Source organism: Anolis carolinensis, chromosome 6, assembly GCF_035594765.1.
Source record: "Anolis carolinensis isolate JA03-04 chromosome 6, rAnoCar3.1.pri, whole genome shotgun sequence".
In the NCBI taxonomy this organism is placed as follows: Eukaryota; Metazoa; Chordata; class Lepidosauria; order Squamata; family Dactyloidae; genus Anolis; species Anolis carolinensis.
In genome coordinates, this window is record NC_085846.1 from 49,613,181 (window position 1) to 49,633,220 (window position 20,040).

Below are 20,040 nucleotides of genomic sequence, written 5' to 3' on the forward strand. Positions count from 1 at the left end.
ACTGAAGGTATCCCGTCAATTTTCAAAACCCTGGAACCAAAAAAAGTATTTGCTGCTGAATGTGATGTGCAATGGCAAAAAGTGCACTCTTGGTATTTTGGCCAAAAATGGTGAGCATTAGAGTTTCTACATGCTTAGAATTGCTTCTTTAATAACAAAATTGTTAGAACACCAAAGCTTCCAGCAATGGAAAAGAAAACCTCGGGGTGCATCTATACTGTAGAATGAATCCACTTTAACTGCCTAGGGTCAATGCTATGGAATTCTGAGGTAACCGAGGTGGGTAAATGAGTTTTCAGTTCCTGCTGGGCTCGGAACCTTTTTGACACAAGGAAAGCCAGCTGAGACTTATTTCTGCTTATAGCGCATGGGGTGCAGACCCAAAATTAATAGGAACATCAGCCCTGGCCTTGTCTTACTCAACTGCTGTGTATGCCTGCCCTGTTTGGCACAAGTCTGCCCATGCAAAACAGGTGAACATAGCACTGAATGAAACATGCAGAATAATCACAGGATGTCTTAAACCTACACCTGTTGATAAACTCTACAAGCTACCTGCAATTGGCCCTCCTGATGTGCGATGGGAAGTTGCTGCTAACTGTGAGAGAAATAAGGTTGAACACTGTGAAAGCCATCCTCTGCATGGATATTAGTCTCCTCCCAGTAGACTCAAACTAAAGAAAAGCTTCATGAGAACCACTGCTCCTCTTAATGTTTCCCCAGCAACAGCAAGAGTATCCCTCTGGGCAGCTATGCCAGGAAATCCCAACTGGATGGCTCCCCATGAGGGTCTTCCTTTAGAGGCAAACCACAAATGGGAAACTTGGAAGTCCCTGAACAGACTCAGAAGCGGAGTCTGCAGATCAAAAGACCACCTGGCAAAATGGCACTACCTAGAAGAATCCTCCACCTTGTGCGACTGGAGTAGAACAAACAACTCAGCATCTGTAAGCTTGCCCACAATGCCCTGCTTCATGAACAGAGGAAGAATTGTTGAAAGCTACAGACAATGTGGTCGCTGTTGCCCATTTGTGGTCAAAACTTTTTTAGCCGTTTGTGTTTCCTCTATTTTTATCTGTTTTATACTTATTTATGTAATGCTTTTGATACGAAATAAATGAGGGGTGAGTATGGGGAAATGTGTGGTGATTATGCAAACTTAGGGCCAGACTCCTGAGAGAGACGCTGTGTGATTTCTGTATTTGGGAAGAAGGGCAGAGTGGGACCTTGTGAGGCAATTCATCTGTTTCCCATTAGGGGTCAATTCTTTAATAACATTTTCATACTGCATTCATTCTTGCTCTAAAACAGAAATTTCTGCAAAAGTTTTCTTGGCAAAAGTAGATCCCATGGCTCCTCAGACAGTGAAATCCCTTTGCTCAAACTCTTATGCATTATGCCCCTCTCAAAGATTCAAATGTGCTCCAAAACTAAAACCTTAGTGTCTTCACTGAAGAGAAGTCAGATAAAATGTGATGCTCAGGAAGGGGTTTCTTGGTAGGCCCCTTCTCTTTTGAGCCAGATTTTCTCTTCCTGGGAGCCATAGTACCAACATCTACACAATGCCCCCCTTCCATACAGAAGTATGTCTATATACTATAGATAATTAGGTAAAAATATCAAATATCCAATAACCTAATAAACTCCAAAGTCAATACCAGAAAGAAAACTAGAAGCCTAAGCATCAGCCTGATATCAACTGAGAGATGAAGATTGCTCTGTTGTAAAATGGTGACCATGTCAACTGGTGAAAACAAAATGACAGCCAAAATTAAATGGCAAGCAGTAACAGCCTCTGGGAGCTTCCATACAGTGCCAAAATGCAGGAGAAATAAGTAGGGCAAAAAATCATGGGACCTGACTGCAAGTCCAAACACAAACATGTCAGTCCCGGTAAATGGTCCCCTAGCTTCCTGACACCTTCTTTTGTAGCGGATTTAGATATCTGCAAGATAGATGGGGGGAAACCAGTGGATATTTGATTTTTTTTTATATTGACTTTCCGAGATTCTCTGGATCTCATATGCATTCATACGGCTATCTAAATGTACAAACAAGCAGATTTTACTCCTGGAGGAGTTATCATGGGTAAATGGTGTCTCCACCGAGGCTTTATAACCAAACCTTGTTTCCAGAACAACCTAACATTTTAAAAATCCAATTGTCACAGGGAGAGAAAGTGGGGTGAAATCTTCTGAACAGGGGTATAGATTGCAAAACAAAATTTACAGGAGTGTTAACACTTTCCTATGCTATCCAAAACTGAAAAAATGTCTGGAGTTACACTTAAAAATGTACCTGTTCCGACGTATGTACAAATTCAATGTATGAACATACCTGCAGAACCGATCTTGTTCATAACCCAGGGACTGTCTGCACTAAGGATGAGAACTGAATTTCAAGATCTGATTTGAAAGATTTTTGTGTCCCTGATGCATTATCTCTTGTTGTTCTTACCTTTTACATATGTATACTTATCGCTAGCAGTCCACCAAAATCCACAAACAGTTCTAACATGTAAAACTTTCTATTTCTAAGAAATATTCCAAGTATACTCTTTGAAGGATGATCTTTAAAATTATCCTCTTTGGCTTTATACAAATTTTTACTAATAATCTAATTTTGTATGAAATTTTCTTCATAGTTTGAAATACATTAGCCTGAAAAGATAATATAAACCCACAAAAAATGGTTCAGTACAGCTATAAAAAGACAATGCCAAAGTTGGGATGGAGCATGAATTATGAAAAGTATTTATCTATTGCTATTTACAGATGTGAGAAATACTGTGGTAACAAACATGAATGTTCAGAAATCTATCCAGTTCATTTTTCTCAAAGTGGAATGTGTTTCCAAAGTCATTTATCAAAACCATGCATTTAGAAAATGTCCAGATATTTTTTTGAAAACCAACACATGCGAATAATGTATAGCTATGAAACATATAACCAGAGACATTCATATGTCTGTATGACTGTTTTGTAGACATTTACATAAACCTACAAAAAGATAGTGGCAGTATGTTGAATTGGATGTCTGTATAATAAAGTGAACCAAACTCAAAGGAATCTCAATGTGGATCTTTCTGAACAGATCATACTAGCAAATCTTTTTTTTTTCTCTGTGTGTAATACACTAAAGTATGTGCATCCACATCAATGTGACAAGAAAGTGCTTGATACAGTGTACATGATCAGTTTTGCCCATTATTTCCTGTTCAGGATTCTTTGTTACAAATATTGGCTTGTTGCTGTGTTGATATTTGGTCATTCTGTTCTGAAATAGACACACATATGGGTCTTGGTACCTGATGGGATTCAGTTCCAGGGTTCCAAGTCCCATGATATCCAGTGACATAGTAAAATATATATAAAATACTAAAATCAAGGTTTGACTTTTGAATTTGTTTAAAAACATTTTCAAGCCGTGGATGGTTGAATCTGTGGACACAGCGGAGCAATGGCAAATTATGATGGCAGTAGTCATTTAACCTTATATAAAACAAATCCAGATATTCAACAAAGGTGAGAAAAAGTTAAGTGATGTTACTATTGTGTGTTTTCAAGTCATTCTGATTTATAACAATCCTAAAAGCATATCCATTATGGGTTTTCCGTGGTAGTATTTGTTTAGAGGGGGTATGCCCTTGCCTTCTCAGGCTGCCTTGCCACTGGGTGACTTGCCCAGTGGGTTTCCATGGTGAAATGGGGATTCGAACTCTGGTCTCCCATAGTTTAACACTTGAATTACTATAACACATTGGCTATGCTATTTTATACTATTCTAAATGTGGGTTACTGCCAGTGAGTGTATTACACTGTTACAAGAAGTGAAAGATTTGTATGGTGAAAAAAGTGTATTTTTCTTAGATGATCTATAATTGCAACAAAAACATCAATGTATAAAATTGATGTATGTTTGCATGCTACAAGAGTTCATTTCTGGGGATGCAAGTCTTCTGGTATTAATTTTGATTGGAACACTGTCTTGTTGTCTTTTGGCTCTTTTGCATTGTTGTTCATAGCACAAAAGCGACCTCTGTACATGAAGAGTTTTAATTCATGAGAAAGCGGTGTTCTCCCCGGGTTATGTGAGAAGAGAATTCATACCTGTCCTGGCTGCGGTAGCCACACATGTTACACTCAAAAGGATCACGAAAACCATGGCACCCCATGTGGATGGTATACATCACATGATCTAAGAACAGGACCCTACAATGTTCACATTTGTAAACTTTCACTTGCTCTCCATTTCCATTAATTACTTTGAAAGCATCTTGGGGGCTGTCACTGCTTGCCCTCAGGGCATCATACTGCCTGTATTCTTCCTTTATAGCGAGGCCATTGTGTGCATGGGCTGGTATGTGATTTGTTAAGTAAATTAAGCCACTGCGTTCCTCATTATTGCTCTCTGTATCGGTGGACTCTTGGCAGCTGTTGCTGGGTGAAGGGTCCCTTTCTGAAGAAATTGATTTGGCTTTAGAAAGAAGTAGCAAATTTTCCACTGCGCTGTCCTGAGCTGCATGATTGGATTGAACATGGTTGTCTCCAGTTGGCTTGTGGAGCTGATACAATGAATTGATGACAGGCATGACTTCAGAGCCACTTGGTGGAGTCTGCACCAGAGGACGCAATGATTCAGCCCCTAAGTAGCTGATGGCATTGTTAATAGCTTGGTCTATGACATGGGTCTGCATCATATCATTCTCCTTCTCATAAATGGTGGTTGCATCATAGGGAACATCTGATATGCATTTCTCACCTATAGGCCAAAATAAAGAAAAATTAGGATGAGATCAGTGCATTAACCAATCACAACTTGGAAATACCACAAGATAAACCTTTATCTGATGCTCCTATGGTATGGATTTCTCTTTCAGTCATTGGGGCTATTGCTCATGATATTATAAGAAATATGCATATATGGAAAAGTTTTGTAATGGAAATTAAGAATTAGAGTGGCAACATTACATAAAATGCAGTTAACATTATATATTCATGTAGCTTTATTATGTTTGCAAAATTATTGTTTTAAGATCATTGTAAAAAGTATCTTAAACATTCCTCCATTCAGAGAAGAATTGCATGGAACTTTGTTAAGTTGCAATTCTGATAACATAAGTCGCAATTAAATCAAATTTTTCATTGTAAAATCAGAATCTCATATATCAAATATTTTGGATACTGGTTGAGGGCACCAATCCTTTAAACTGGCATTTGAAATTAATCACAGAAAGACTATATGATACATCTAATGAACTTTACTACCTATCTTGTGATTTCAACATTTATGTAATTAATTTTTTTAATGCAACATTTTTAATTCATTTCCAAATCACAGGCTGAATCCAATTGTTAATCCCAACTAGAATAAAAGGTTAGGTTGCTTACCTGTAACCATGTTTCTTCGAATGATACTCAGTGAATCCACATATATGGAGTACTGTGCCTGCCAGGCTCCAACAGAAAACTTCTCAAGTTGTATTTTACAAATTTTGGCGGTAACCCCACTCATTCCTCCTAGGGCATAAATAGGCGCCCTGGCTGCACACTCCCCAGTTCCTTTGCTGCAGAGGAAGCTAGAAAGGGGGAGGCTTTCAAGAAATGGGAGGAACGGGAGGGTTTTGTGTGGATTCACAGAGTATCACTCAAAGAAACATGGTTACAGGTAAGAAACCTAACCCTTTTCTTCGTGTATTCTGTGAATGCACACATATGGAGACTAGCAAGCTAAAGTGTAGGTTGGTGGGACACATTGGAAACCGACACCAGAATGTATGCAAAACAAGTTGTGCTTATTTCATCAAAGAGAAATGCAACAGTAGTAGTGCATATATCAAGCATAACATGAGGCCAGAACAGGGCGCAGTAAAGAGTGCAATAATGAGAACATTATGTGAGGAGTGCAAAGCACATGATTAGAGTGAGGAGCCTTTCTTCCACTCTATTAGTTTTTCTTACTTAGTAACACCTTTTTTTAGGTGGAAGAACTAAGTGAACATTTGGATGAGGTATCTTTTGTGGAACAGAACATGTGCTGTTGGCACAATAACAACCCAGTATACCAACATAATAAACATGAATTCACTTAGACAAGAAAATATTTGAGTCAGTGAGATTATTTGTGGTTGAAAGTCCTCTAGGCCAAACAAGCGGCCAGAATGGACCTGCCAAATGCAGTGTCTGCGGAGGATCTGGAGTCCAACCTGTAGTGGGACACAAAGGTCATTGGGTTAGCCTAAATAGCTGCCTTACAAATGTCACCCAGGATAATGCTTCAAAGAAAAGTTGTAGAGGCAGTAAGGCCCCGTGTGGTTCTGGGGCTGACCAGGGCCAGAGGGGGGCATTGGGCAAGTTGGTAAGCCAGTTCAATGGTGAATGAAATCCAGTGCAACAGATGCTGGGATGAAACAGGGGTTCCTAGTTTAGCAGGCAAAGGTCTGTGATTGCAAGGGGTTCAAAGGGGGCCCCCCGAGATCTGGGAGAGGACACCATCTAGGCTCCAGCCTGGGGTGGGGGGTCAAACCGGTGGGTGGAGATTGGTGTAGTCTCTCAGGAAGGATTTGATGAGATAGCTGGTAAACAGAGACGGCCTTCCTTGCACTGCATGGACCATGAGATAGCTGCCAGGTATGACTTTATGGATGCTACTGAGAAGTCTCTTTCGGTCATGGTAAGTAAGAAGTACAAGATGTCCAGTACCAAGGAGTTTGATGTCGGTACCGGGTGTGCATCAAGAAAGGCTTGAAACCTAGCAATTTTTAGGTGTAGGCCTTCCTCGTTGAGGGCTTGGGTGCTGCTGTCAGGATAGAACAGAGAGCCTGATCCAGTTGTGCAACAGCAGAATCCTCCATTCTGTTAGATGGAGAGATCGGACATTGGGGTGGAGAAATTTGCCCCCATGCCTGGTGAGCAGGTGTGGGAGGGGGTGTAGTGGGCAATGATTGCTTTGGGAGATCTCTAGGAGCATCAGGTACCAAACTTGTCTCGGCCAAGCCGGTGCAATTAGAATGCAATTTGCCTTGGTGGCTATTATTCTTTCGATGACTCTAAGCATCAGAGATATCAGTGGTAATAGGTAGAGGAACAGTGATGACCAGTCCTGTAGAAAGGTGTCTCCCAGACAGCCCTGGTTCAACTGAGGAGGGAGACTTGCCCCAAATTGGAGTAGCTGGGCATTCTCTGGCAAAGCAAAGAGGTCTATCTGTGGCCAACCCCAGGTGTCAAAGATCTGATGAAGGTGTTTGAGATTGAGTCGCCATTTGTGGAATGAGATAGTTGTCTTGCTGAGGGCATCTGCCAGGGCATTCTGTTGTCCTGGGAGGTGTAGGGCCATAACATAAACTGTGTGCTTGATGCACCATTCCCACAGTGTCATCGAAAGTTGGAGCAGTTTTCTCGAGCCAGTCCCATCTTGTTTGTTGATGTAGTACATCGTCACTGTGTTGTCTATCAAAATCTGGACAGTGGTATTGGTGACCAGGCGAGCAAACGCCCGGAGGGCCTTGAAGACTGCTAGCAATTCCAAATAGTTCATGTGATGGGCTGCTTCCTCTGTGGAACAATGGTCCTGAATGGTCAGGCCTTTGGTATGCGCCCCCCATGGGAAAGTGGAGGCGTAGGTGGTGATCATAATCGAGAGACATCGTGGGTTGAACGGGATGCCCTTGCAGACATTGGCCCAACTGCTCCACCAGGATAGTGCGTTGAGGACCAATCTGGGGATTGTGAGGTAAGTCAAATTGTGGTTTACAGATGGATTGAAGTTGTTAATGAACCAGCTTTGAACGGTCGCAGCTGGAGTCTGGCAAAAGGTGTCACTGCTACCGTTGAGGTGATGTGGCCCAGCAGCACCTGGATCACTCTGGCTCAGACCCATCAGAGTGAGCAGTAGTGGGCTATTTCCTTCTGTAGGGTAGCAAAGCACTCTGTAGGAAGGGATACTGACTAGATTAGTGAGTCGAACATTTCTCCGATGAACATTATCCTCATCGTTGGATGGAGGTGTGACTTTTCGGAGTTGAGTTGGAGACCGAGGGACTGGAAGAGGATGAGGGTGTGTTTTATGTGGGTCTCCAGGCACTGAGGGGAGTTCGGCACTGCTAGCAGTCATCTAAATACAGAAAGAGGGTGATGTGGAGCTTTCTGAGGTGCGCCACCATGACCGACATGCATTTGGTGAATACCCTTGGCGCCTTCACGAGTCCAAAGGACAGGACTTGGAAGTAGTAGGTCTGTCCCAAGACTTTGAAATATTTTTATTTATTTATTTACAGTATTTCTATTCCACCCTTCTCACCCGAAGGGGACCCAGGGTGGCTCGCAATGTACACATACATGGCCAACATTCAATGCCATTAGACATACAGACAGAGACAGAGACGAAGACACAGAAGCAATTTAACATTTTTCCAGCTTCCAGGCTTCATGAGGGGATGTTCGATTCTGGCCACAGGGGAAGCTGCTGCTTCATCATCCATTATGACATTGAGTATTTGATGGATTGCTATCTCATTCTTTTCTGCATGCTGCTAGACGATTTTTACAGTGTTGTAAATTAGTTAAATTAGCCTCCCCGCATAAGCGGTACGAAAATTTACCTACTTGATAGATGCATCTATCTTTCGGGTTGCTTAGGTCAACAACGAGCTGGGCTATTTTTAATGGTTGGGCGCTCACTTCGACATGGGCTGGCTTCAAACTCATGACCTCTTGGCCAGTAGTGATTTATTGCAGCTGGCTACTAACCAGCTGTGCCACAGCCCGGCCCTCATGTAATTGCCTGTTTCAAATGAACTAAGCGTTTTGAGGTCGATGGAAGTGAACCAATCGCCTTCATGGAGGAGAGGAAGGATAGATGACACCATGACCACCCTGACCATCCTTTTTGGGGATTGTAAAGTATCTGGAGAAAAAGGTGTGGACAGCTAAGTCTGATGATGCAGGTTGGATGGCTCCTTTTTTGAGAAGAGATTGGACCTCCTCGAGGATCTCGGGGGTTGGCTGGGTTTTGAGGATACCTCCTGTTGGGGGAAGAAGGCAGAATACTAAGGCATAGCCCTTTTCTACAATCTTTAAAACTCATGCATCTGAGTTGTCCAGATATCAAGAAAGTGGGTGAGCCGGTCGCCAAATGGTGGGTTGGGAATGCCGGGCGAGTTGTGATCAGGAAATGTGTCTGGTATGTAGTTGGCAATGGTAGTTAAGGTAGACCTGGTGTTGTCCAGCGCACCGTCAAACCCAGTGCTTAGGCTGGTTGTTGAATTAGTTTGGCGGCCCTGATGCTTCTGGTGCTGTTGCTGGCAGCAAAGGCTGCTGGAGGGGGGTAGCTGAAGCAGGACTACAGGTGTGATGGTAGCCTTGTTGTGCAAAGGATTGATGGCTATAGCATTGGTACCAATGCTGGTATCATCGGGTTTTCTTTGTGTGTGTCTGTGTATGAATGCCACATTTTACTGCTAGTAAGGTAAAGTCCTGTTTTTACTTTAACTTATCATTAGTTCCTGCATTAAAAGATGGCATCAAAGGGAAAATCTTCTTTGACTTGTCTAGAAGATGAAGAGGGGCCTGAGGAATGAAGCCAAGAGTGGCGGTGGATTGCGATAGCATGCATAATCTTGCCGGCCGTGTCACCAATGTGCTTTGACATCTGGATCTGATGATGTGCCAAGACGAGGCTTCGTGTTGAAGCGTTGTAAGCACTGCTTGGTCCTTGTCTGACAATTAGCAGGGAACAGTTGGGCTGTCTCCCACAGGATTTGCTGATATGCGCCCATTCAGGCCTCATAGTTCGCCAACTGGCAAAGGAGAGATGTTCCCAAATAGAGTTTATGACCCACAAAGTCTAATCTTTTGCCTTCCCTATCGGCAGGGGTATTGGACTGCTTGCCCGATGCCTGGGAGACTTTCACGACCACTGAATTGGGATCTGGGTGATGTGTTAGCCTTCTATTCCTTCATCATCTGTGCAATACCAAGCCTCTATGCACTTCAAGGTGGGCGGTATCAACGATGGAGTCTTCCAAGATGCTTGTATAACTTCAAGCAAGTATGATAAGAATGCCAGGAGTGTCTCTGGGGCTGCCTTTGTCTGGACACTTTTGAAGACCAGATTTGTTATGGCTTTCAAAGTTTGCTTGACTTCCAGGCCTTGAGTTTCAGCTATTCAGATCATCTGCTTGGTTAAGGCCCTGACAATGTCCATTTGAGATGGAGGGTCAGCAAAGCAGGCATCTGGATTTGGAGATAGATCGAGGATGAGCAACAACACGGACTCAGAGTGGAGCAACTCTGGTAAGTTTTCTTGCTTCTCCTTCTCTACTCTCAGTGGAGAATGGAGGGATGGCCTCAGTACCTCTGGTGCCAGGATTTCTGTGGGCGGTCCCAGGGAACACAGTATAACGGAGCGCTTTGATGTCGAGGCCTGGGTGGCTTTTGCCAGGCATGCAGTTTGCCTGCCCTTCTCTGGTGTGGATGTCTGCTCTGGAAACAGCTACTGACGAGCTGGAGGCTGCATCAGAGCTCTAACCACTGTATTGGTAGAGCAGGATGGGGAATCCTGTATTTCCCCATCAGAAAGCTAACAGTCAGGTGAGTCGGGGGATGGCCGGGCCTGCTGAGCTGGCTGAATAGTAGGGGAGGAGTGGCGAGAAGATGTAAATGCAGATTGTATGTTCTTTGCCGGTGAAGACTAGGATAACTGCTGGATCACCCTTCTCTTTACGGGCAGTTGGGTTCTGTGATGACCCATGGGCCTTGTAGTCCTGCTCAGGACATTGTAATTCCTGATGAGGAGGAAAACTTGGGTTTTTTACCTTCCCAGTCAGAACTGGATTCCCCTCAGCCAGATCTTTCCCAGGCAGATCTGGGAACCTTGCACCTGCAAGAAAGTTGTCTCCCAGAAGTATGTCAAACAACCCCAGAGCCTACTTCTCCCGTGTTCTTGCGCCGGGAGTTTTGTAAACAACAGAGAAGTTTGGAATCAGCTTCGCGCAGGAGTGCGAGGATTGCAGCTAAGAATGTGGCCAATTAAGACTGCTTCTCGTGAGAATCTTTGGGGAGTCTCACATCTGGTCTCAGAGTTTAGCTTTCGGTTCTGATTCCCAGAGAACGGCTTCGGCGGGAAAGTTAGACTCTATTTAGGTGTTTTACCCGCGTAGTAACTTCGCGGAGTCAATTCGTCAGCCTACGGAGCGAGTTGTGTCTGGACAGCGCGCTCCGATTCAAGCCTCGCTCCTGCTCAAGCCTTGCCCTGCTTTCCAGCCTTCGCCTTGCTTCCCAGCCTTGTTTACCAACGGACTTCGCCTTGTTGCCCAGGACCAATCCTTGCCTTGTATCACGGATTTTACCAAGTTATTCCACGGACCTTGTTCTTGTTCCTAGTTACCTTGTTCCACGTTTTAAGCCTTGTTTCAAGTATCAAGTTATTTCCTAGCCTTGCTCAAGTTTATGGACTAAAGGACTTGTCATCTCCCCTCACTTTGCCTGGCAAAGTGAGTGTTTCGGTTATTGGATTACAACTTTGGACCTTAATATTTCATATTGGACATCGCTTTTTTGGACTAATTTAGACCTTTCCTGAAAGGTCTGCTTTTGGACTATTTCATATACTTGCTTTTATTAACTTTATATATTCCTTCAATAAAGATATTAGTTAGATTCTGGCCTCTGTGTTTGGTTATTGGTGCCTTTGCAACCTGGGTCGTGACAGTTTGACTCCGCGCCCCCCATAAGCACCAATTAACCAAGGCCAGAATGTCTACCGGAACCGTGCCGGGTGGGCAGCCGCTTACCTACACCATCGACAAGGATGAGGTGGATCGCATCCGCGACAGACTCAACGCCCAGGATGGAGAAATAAAGGGCTTGCGGGAGCGCGGAATCCGCCTCCCGGCCATGGCGTTGCCTACCAAGTTTACTGGAGAAGCTTCTAAGGTTCATGTTTTCCGTCGCCAATGTCAAGCTTATCTAGAGGCCCGTGATGCCGAGTTTCCCCAAGAAGACATCAAAGTGGCGTGGGTTTACAGTCTTCTAGACGGGCCAGCGGCCAATTGGGCGACGGCACTGTTCGACCAAGCCTCTCCACACCTAAGATCAGCGCAACACTTCTTGGACCACCTCAAGGAGACTTGGGGAATCGAGGACAATTTGGAGGCAGCCGGTCACAAACTCCGTCGCCTATTCCAAGGAGACAGACCAATGTCTCAGTATATAGCCGAGTTCCGAGTGCTGGCCCACAACACCGGCTGGAACGATGTAGCCCTCAGAGGACAATTCCGGGAGGGTCTCAACATTGAAATGCTGGAAGAAATCTCCAAGGTGGATCCTCCCCAGACCCTCGAGGCACTCATTGATCAATGTTTACGGGCTGAAGTCATGATTGCCAACAGGAAACAGTGGGTTCGAGGCCAGGGCAGTAGAGCCGGGGCAAAACCCCCCGCTCCCACCAGCGTTCAGCCACGTCCAGTGTGGAGACCCCCACCGCCAACCCCATACCCCAGAGGAGGCGAGGAGGTGCCGATGCAGTTGGGCAATGTGCGTCCCAGACTGGATGCCGCCGAGAAGGCCCGTCGTCAACGCTTTAACCTCTGTTGGTACTGCGGGAATGGGGGCCACTTCGCCAGAGAGTGCCCAGCCAAAGGGAAGCCTGCCGCCCGTCTTGCGGCGGCGTCCTCCACGGAGACGAAGGCGTCTGAGCCGACTGGCACACAGCCGGCGGGGGAAGCCAACGACCGGGTGTAGAGAGGCTCGCCAACCCGGTCAAAAAATCTATTCAAGAGCCGCCAACCGGGGTCCTGTTCCTTCTCGTGGTCACATTATGGTCAGCAAAAAGGGGACCCGTCATGATCCACGCCATGATAGACTCTGGAGCTACCAACAATTTCATTGATAGAGAGTATGCCGACTCTCTGGGATTACAATATCATGATTTCAAGAATGCCCGTGTGGTGCAAGCCATAGACGGCCGCCCCCTCAAGACGGGCCCCGTAAGTCAGTGGTCGGAACCCACCAGGATGTGGATAAGGGAACATATGGAAGAGATTTCCTTCTTTGTTACCGAGGTTCCCCATTTCCCTGTGATTTTGGGAATCCCATGGCTGACTCTCCACGACCCTAACATCTCCTGGTCCAACAGAGAACTGCAGTTTGCTTCACCGTATTGCCAAAACCATTGCCTCGTAGCCAAGGTCTGCCATGCCACAGACACCGAGCCCATCATCACCTTGCCAAAGAAGTACTCCGAGTATTGGGATGTATTCAATGAGAAAGAAGCCGAAAAATTACCCCCACATAGACCTTATGACTGTGCCATTGACTTGGTGGAGGGGGCCCCGATCCCGCGAGGGCATCTCTACTCCCTGACCGAACCAGAGCAAGAAGCTCTCAGGGAATTCATAGAGACAAACCTTCGCAAGGGATTCATCAGACCCTCTCAATCCCCAGCCGCCTCCCCAGTGATGTTTGTGAAGAAGAAGTCAGGGGAACTACGCTTGGTGGTGGACTACAGAGCATTGAACAATATCACCAAGCGGAACAGCTATCCCCTGCCCTTAATCTCGGATCTACTGGATCGGCTTCGAGGAGCCAAGGTTTACACCAAGCTGGATCTTCGGGGGGCTTACAACTTAGTTCGCATCAGGGAAGGGGACGAGTGGAAGACCGCCTTCCAGACCAAATTCGGATTATTCGAGTCCCGAGTTATGAATTTCGGTTTATGCGGAGCTCCCGCAACGTTCCAGCATTTTGTCAATGACATTTTTCAGGACTATCTAGACAGGTTCTTGATAATCTACCTGGACGATTTTTTGGTGTTTTCTAGATCACAATCAGAACATGAGAACCACGTCAAAATGGTGTTACAACGACTGCGGGATCATGGACTTTATGCCAAGCTGGAAAAATGCGCCTTTGATCTACAAGAGGTAGATTTCCTTGGTTACCGCATCTCGCCTCTAGGGCTTTCCATGGATCCAGCCAAGGTTTCAGCAGTATTGGAATGGCGGGCGCCAACTAACAAGAAAGAGGTGCAGCGTTTCTTGGGGTTCGCGAACTATTACCGCAAGTTCATTCCAGATTTTGCCCGCTGGTCCGACCCCATCACTAGCTGCATCCGTGGAAAGCAGCCTTTCCGCTGGACTGATCAAGCAGAGAAAGGGTTCCAGCAACTAAAGAAACTATTCACCTCCCAGCCAATTCTACAGCACCCAAATCCTGGAACCCCTTTTGTGGTGCAAGCGGACGCCTCTGATGTGGCAATTGGGGCTGTACTCTTACAACCGGTGGGAGATCACCTCCATCCCTGTGCCTTTTACTCTCGTCAATTAACCACACCAGAGAGGAATTACACCATTTGGGAAAAAGAACTACTGGCCATAAAGGCAGCCTTTGAAACTTGGAGACATTGGCTAGAAGGGGCCAAATTTCCCATTGAAGTCCATACTGATCATCGTAATCTAGAACATCTAAGAACTGCCCGCAAACTGAATCAGAGGCAGCAACGTTGGGCTTTATTCTTCGAACGTTTCAACTTCCAGATTCATTACGTGACCCCAGCCCAGACCAAGCAAGCAGACGCCCTGTCACGTAAACCGGAATACGCTGCAGGACGTAAGGAGACCTTTGAATCCCAACTATTACAACCCGAGAACTTTGCCACGCTAACAGTGGGGAACACCAAATCCATTTCCATTGGTTCAACTTCCTCTACTCCAGGACCCATCTGTGCTCAAGAAATCAGGGCTAGTCAGCAAGCAGATGCCTGGGCGCAGGACCAACTTCGCCAAGGTCTGCATTTTCCCTTTTCGCTTAAAGATGGGCTGCTTTGCTATAGAAATCATGTTTATATCCCACCCGGACCGGGCAGGGAAAAAGCGCTTCGTCTGTGTCATGACTGCAAACCAGCAGGACACTTCGGACTATTTAAAACCATGCATCTGATCCTAAGGGATTTTTGGTGGCCCAAGATCCGCAAGGATGTGGAAAAATATGTCAACACCTGCCCAGTATGTCAGCGCTCCAAGATAAGAAGGGAGAAGCCCTCAGGGCTTTTACACCCCCTTCCTACCCCATCTCGCCCATGGGAAATAATTTCTGCGGATTTCATCACTGACCTACCACCTTCCGGTGGATTCACCACGATCTTAGTGGTGGTGGACCTTTTCACCAAGTTAGCCCATTTCATTCCCTGCGAAGGCCTCCCCACGGCCAAAGAGACCGCGGATCTATTCCTTCAACATGTTTTCAGACTACATGGATTGCCCAAGAGTTTAGTCACAGACCGTGGATCTCAATTCACCTCTCGTTTTTGGAAGGCACTACAAAAACTATTGGGCATAGACTCTCGCTTATCTTCAGCTCATCATCCCCAAACAGATGGGCAAACGGAGCGCACCAATGCCACTTTAGAGCAGTATCTTCGCTGTTATGTAAATTACCAACAGGACAATTGGGCTTCTCTGTTACCACTGTCAGAGTTTGCCTACAACAATGGAGTTCAAGCTTCTACAAAAGAAACGCCGTTCTTTGCAAACTACGGCTTCCATCCACGTTTCTTTCCCCCTGTCATTGAAACTTCAGAAGTTCCCGCAGCAGAGGATTGGCTGCAGGAACTCACAGCGGTGCAACAACTTTTGCTCCAGCAACTGGACCAAGCCAAGGAGGACTATAAACGCCACGCTGACAAACACCGCCAGCCGGGCCCTGAAATCAAGGTAGGAGAACGGGTTTTTCTGTCCACTCGCTTTCTGCCCTCCCACCGCCCTTGCCGGAAGTTAGATGCCCGTTTCATTGGCCCCTATCCAGTGGTGGCGCAATTAAACCCCGTGACTTTCAAACTCCAACTGCCGCGTTCAATGCGCATTCACCCAGTGTTTCACCGTTCCCTGCTCCTTCCGGCGGATGGTGTGCGTCCTGATACAGACCAACCGGCCCCCCCTCCTGTTTTGATGAATGGGGAGGAGGAGTTCGAGGTTGAGGACATTTTGGATTCTCGCTTTCATCGCCGCCGCCTACAATATCTCATTGACTGGGTGGGTTTTGGCCCTGAGGAACGCTCTTGGGAAGACGCCTCCACAGTCCATGCTCCTGATCTAACCCGCCGCTTTCATCAAACCTATCCCGCCAAGCCGCGACCTCGCGCCTCGGGGAGAGGGCCCCAGTTTGGGAGGGGCCTTGAGGAGGGGGATAGTGTGATGACCCATGGGCCTTGTAGTCCTGCTCAGGACATTGTAATTCCTGATGAGGAGGAAAACTTGGGTTTTTTACCTTCCCAGTCAGAACTGGATTCCCCTCAGCCAGATCTTTCCCAGGCAGATCTGGGAACCTTGCACCTGCAAGAAAGTTGTCTCCCAGAAGTATGTCAAACAACCCCAGAGCCTACTTCTCCCGTGTTCTTGCGCCGGGAGTTTTGTAAACAACAGAGAAGTTTGGAATCAGCTTCGCGCAGGAGTGCGAGGATTGCAGCTAAGAATGTGGCCAATTAAGACTGCTTCTCGTGAGAATCTTTGGGGAGTCTCACATCTGGTCTCAGAGTTTAGCTTTCGGTTCTGATTCCCAGAGAACGGCTTCGGCGGGAAAGTTAGACTCTATTTAGGTGTTTTACCCGCGTAGTAACTTCGCGGAGTCAATTCGTCAGCCTACGGAGCGAGTTGTGTCTGGACAGCGCGCTCCGATTCAAGCCTCGCTCCTGCTCAAGCCTTGCCCTGCTTTCCAGCCTTCGCCTTGCTTCCCAGCCTTGTTTACCAACGGACTTCGCCTTGTTGCCCAGGACCAATCCTTGCCTTGTATCACGGATTTTACCAAGTTATTCCACGGACCTTGTTCTTGTTCCTAGTTACCTTGTTCCACGTTTTAAGCCTTGTTTCAAGTATCAAGTTATTTCCTAGCCTTGCTCAAGTTTATGGACTAAAGGACTTGTCATCTCCCCTCACTTTGCCTGGCAAAGTGAGTGTTTCGGTTATTGGATTACAACTTTGGACCTTAATATTTCATATTGGACATCGCTTTTTTGGACTAATTTAGACCTTTCCTGAAAGGTCTGCTTTTGGACTATTTCATATACTTGCTTTTATTAACTTTATATATTCCTTCAATAAAGATATTAGTTAGATTCTGGCCTCTGTGTTTGGTTATTGGTGCCTTTGCAACCTGGGTCGTGACAGGTTCAGGCTGCTAGGTGGGCCTAGAGTGCTTTCCCAGGAGTCGGTGGGGCCAACTGTAGAGTGGAGCCCTCTGATTGGGCTTGCCAGGATTCCTCATGAGCCCGCTTAAATGCTATCTGCATGGATGAGGTCAAAGGCAGGGTAGCCATGTTCGATCTGGTAGACCATATCGATGCCATCGAGCTTGAGGTTGGGGGGGGGGGGTCTTACCATTGGAGGATGGGTTGGCATGGTTGTAGTTGTGACTGAGTGGCTATCTTGGGAAGTTGTGTTTTCAACCCCTTAAAAGTGCTCGAGCCCATTGAGCAAGCCTCAGGTGGTGGGACTACTGGGGCTGTTGAAGTGGAAGGCACCAAGGATTGCTGGTATAGCAGAGCCTTGAGGCCCACTGCGCTATTCTTGTTAGCCTGAGCTTTAAAAGCTTGGCAAGGGTGGCAGGAACCAACCACATGGCCCTCTCCGAGGCAGAAAAGGCACTTGGTGTGCCTGTTGGAGTCCGGGATCTTTGAGGCACATTGACGGTAGCCCTTGAAGCATGTTGTTGACATTTCTCTAAAGTTCCAAAGAGAGCTGCGCAGTGGAAAAAAGGAAAATGGGGAGCGTATGGCCAGAGCACCTATTTATGCCCTGGGAGGAATGGGTAGGGTTACTGCCAAAACTTGTAAAATAAAACTTGAGAAGTTTTCTGTTGAAGCCTGTGGAGGCGCAGTACTCTATATGTGTGCATTCACAGAGTACACAAAGAAAAACCATGGAATCCATGTAAACCTCTTAAATCCACACTAGCATATACTTCAATGATGCAATCACTCTCCTCTAATTGTGATTAGCATTTGGATTTTTGGTAGCATGTTATATTGTCTAAGATCCAAAGGGACAATATTATATGCCTCTATAAGTGGAAGAATTGAAACGGTTTTCCCCTCATCTTGTTGCTGCAGCCCTCCAAATCAGATTTTTAGGGTGAAGAAGGCACCAAAAGAGGAACATTGACAGTTCTGTTTTTTCCAAAACCAACAATATCCAGCTATACAATAAAGGTTCCTTGGCATTTTCCTTAGATAATTGGATATAAGTGCACATTGTGTGTATGTATCTCTGTGTATAACCGAGAGCTGTTGTAAGGTCACTAGAGATGTATTTCAGAATGAGTTTCACAATTATGGTCTTGTGATTCTTTCATGCTTGACTTCACTTGGGTTTTCATCATTTCATCCTGATTCTACAGATTGTAGGAAGAAATGATGGAAGGGGAAATTGGAATGAAATAGCTACATACATTTGTGTTTTTAAAAAAAAGAAAAACATTTAAAAATTCCCATTAAAGCAATCTTCCAAAGATGTTTCAAAATATTCATATTTTTATTTGTGAATAGCATCATAAACTTTGGAAATATGTAAACTTTTAAAGCAAGTCCACTGAATGGAAACGCTGGGTGCAGAAAAATAAAAGGATCCCAGTTTCTGACCTCAACCTGATATCATTCCTCTATCTTAGCAGAAAGTGATGAAAGAGGGATCAGGGATTTTTAAAAGTAGCATATTCAGTCATGAATTTCTCACCTTCTCATCTAATTTAGTCAGCAATGCAGGAAATACCTGCTTTCTGCTGAGTAATTACATAATACATCCACACATCAGGTATTTGTAGGATGGGGTGGTATTTTTTTTCTAGAATTTAAGTACTGATTATACTAACTTGTAAGAGTACCTTGAGATTGTCTAAAACATAGCTGACAGGGACAAAATCACCCAAAGGGCAAATAGATTTTGTTTTGCGGAGGAACAGAGTTGAGGTGGCTGGGAAAAGAAATGTGGGCTGCTTCAATTTCATCTTGATAAGTCCTCCTCCCCCTCCCCACAAACTGTAGTCTGGATCTCTCTAAACTACTATCTTAATGATGCCCTCTTACTCTCAGTCTGAGTAACAGACAGGAAACACACTTCTTCTAGTTCTTTTATCTGGCAGGATTTTTTAAAAACCATAATACTAAGGAAATGAGTCTGCTCACATTCCCAGAACAGTTCACATCCTTAACCTTTAAAACGTGTTTCTCCCATCTCTTAAAGAGAAATGCACAGCCTTTTGAAACCGGCTACCATGGCACTTATTTGATGCTAAAATCTAAGACACAAGGGTTGAGTGCATAAGTGTTGTTCAATATCATCCTTAGCCTCAGCAACTGAAGCTTGCCTACTATTGTACATCTGCTCAGATTGTGCTCTGAATAACTTTATAAATGGAACACCAGTAACTGTGGAATCCTAGTCATAACAGAGGAGGTTAATGTACATGAGTCAATTAAAACAGCCAGTCACTGAAAATATGACAACTTCCCTTTCAGGGTCGGACCATTATAAATTCTTCACTACGCAAAACAGTTCCGCTGGACAACACTGGCAATGTGTAACAGAGATGGAAAAGAACACTGCTCAGTAATACATTCTAACATGTTCAAATTGAGCATGTCTTCTCCTCTTGTGTTCCAGCTGCCATGCCATTTACTTCATTGCCTCTGCTGGAAGGCTCCTGGCGTGGCAAGTGAAAGATCATAGGAAGAGGCCATTAATAGCCAAGATGAGGTACAAAGGAGAGAGAATTACAAACATAAGAATTCAAAAAGTTTTTGAAGATTATTATAGAAACCTCTACAAAAATACACAATGGATATTAAAACAATAGACCAATATCTAGCTGATATGAAGGTCACCAAGCTTTCAGAAGGCATGAAAGCAGACCTGGACAGACAAATTACATGGGAAGAATTGAATAAAGTAATAGATAAAATTAAATAAAGCCCCAGGTCCAGATGGATTCTCTGATTTGATTTATAAGAAGAAGAATTAAGCCCATTTTAGCCATGGGGATCAAGCAGGCTTCC

The 20,040-nt window shown here is 45.1% G+C and overlaps 1 protein-coding gene across 12 annotated transcripts in view; it reads right to left on the bottom strand.

Annotated features, from left to right (window-relative positions):
* Nucleotides 1-2,737: 2,737 nt before the first annotated feature.
* Nucleotides 2,738-20,040, bottom strand: part of ikzf1 (IKAROS family zinc finger 1) — a 107,577-nt gene continuing 90,274 nt past the window's right edge. For all 12 annotated transcript variants that reach the window (XM_062984279.1, XM_008112936.2, XM_008112935.2 and 9 more), the window contains one exon: nucleotides 2,738-4,761. In XM_062984279.1, the coding sequence (XP_062840349.1) occupies nucleotides 4,055-4,761 (707 nt within the window). In that variant the 3' untranslated portion in view covers nucleotides 2,738-4,054. The remainder of the gene's footprint in view (nucleotides 4,762-20,040) is intronic.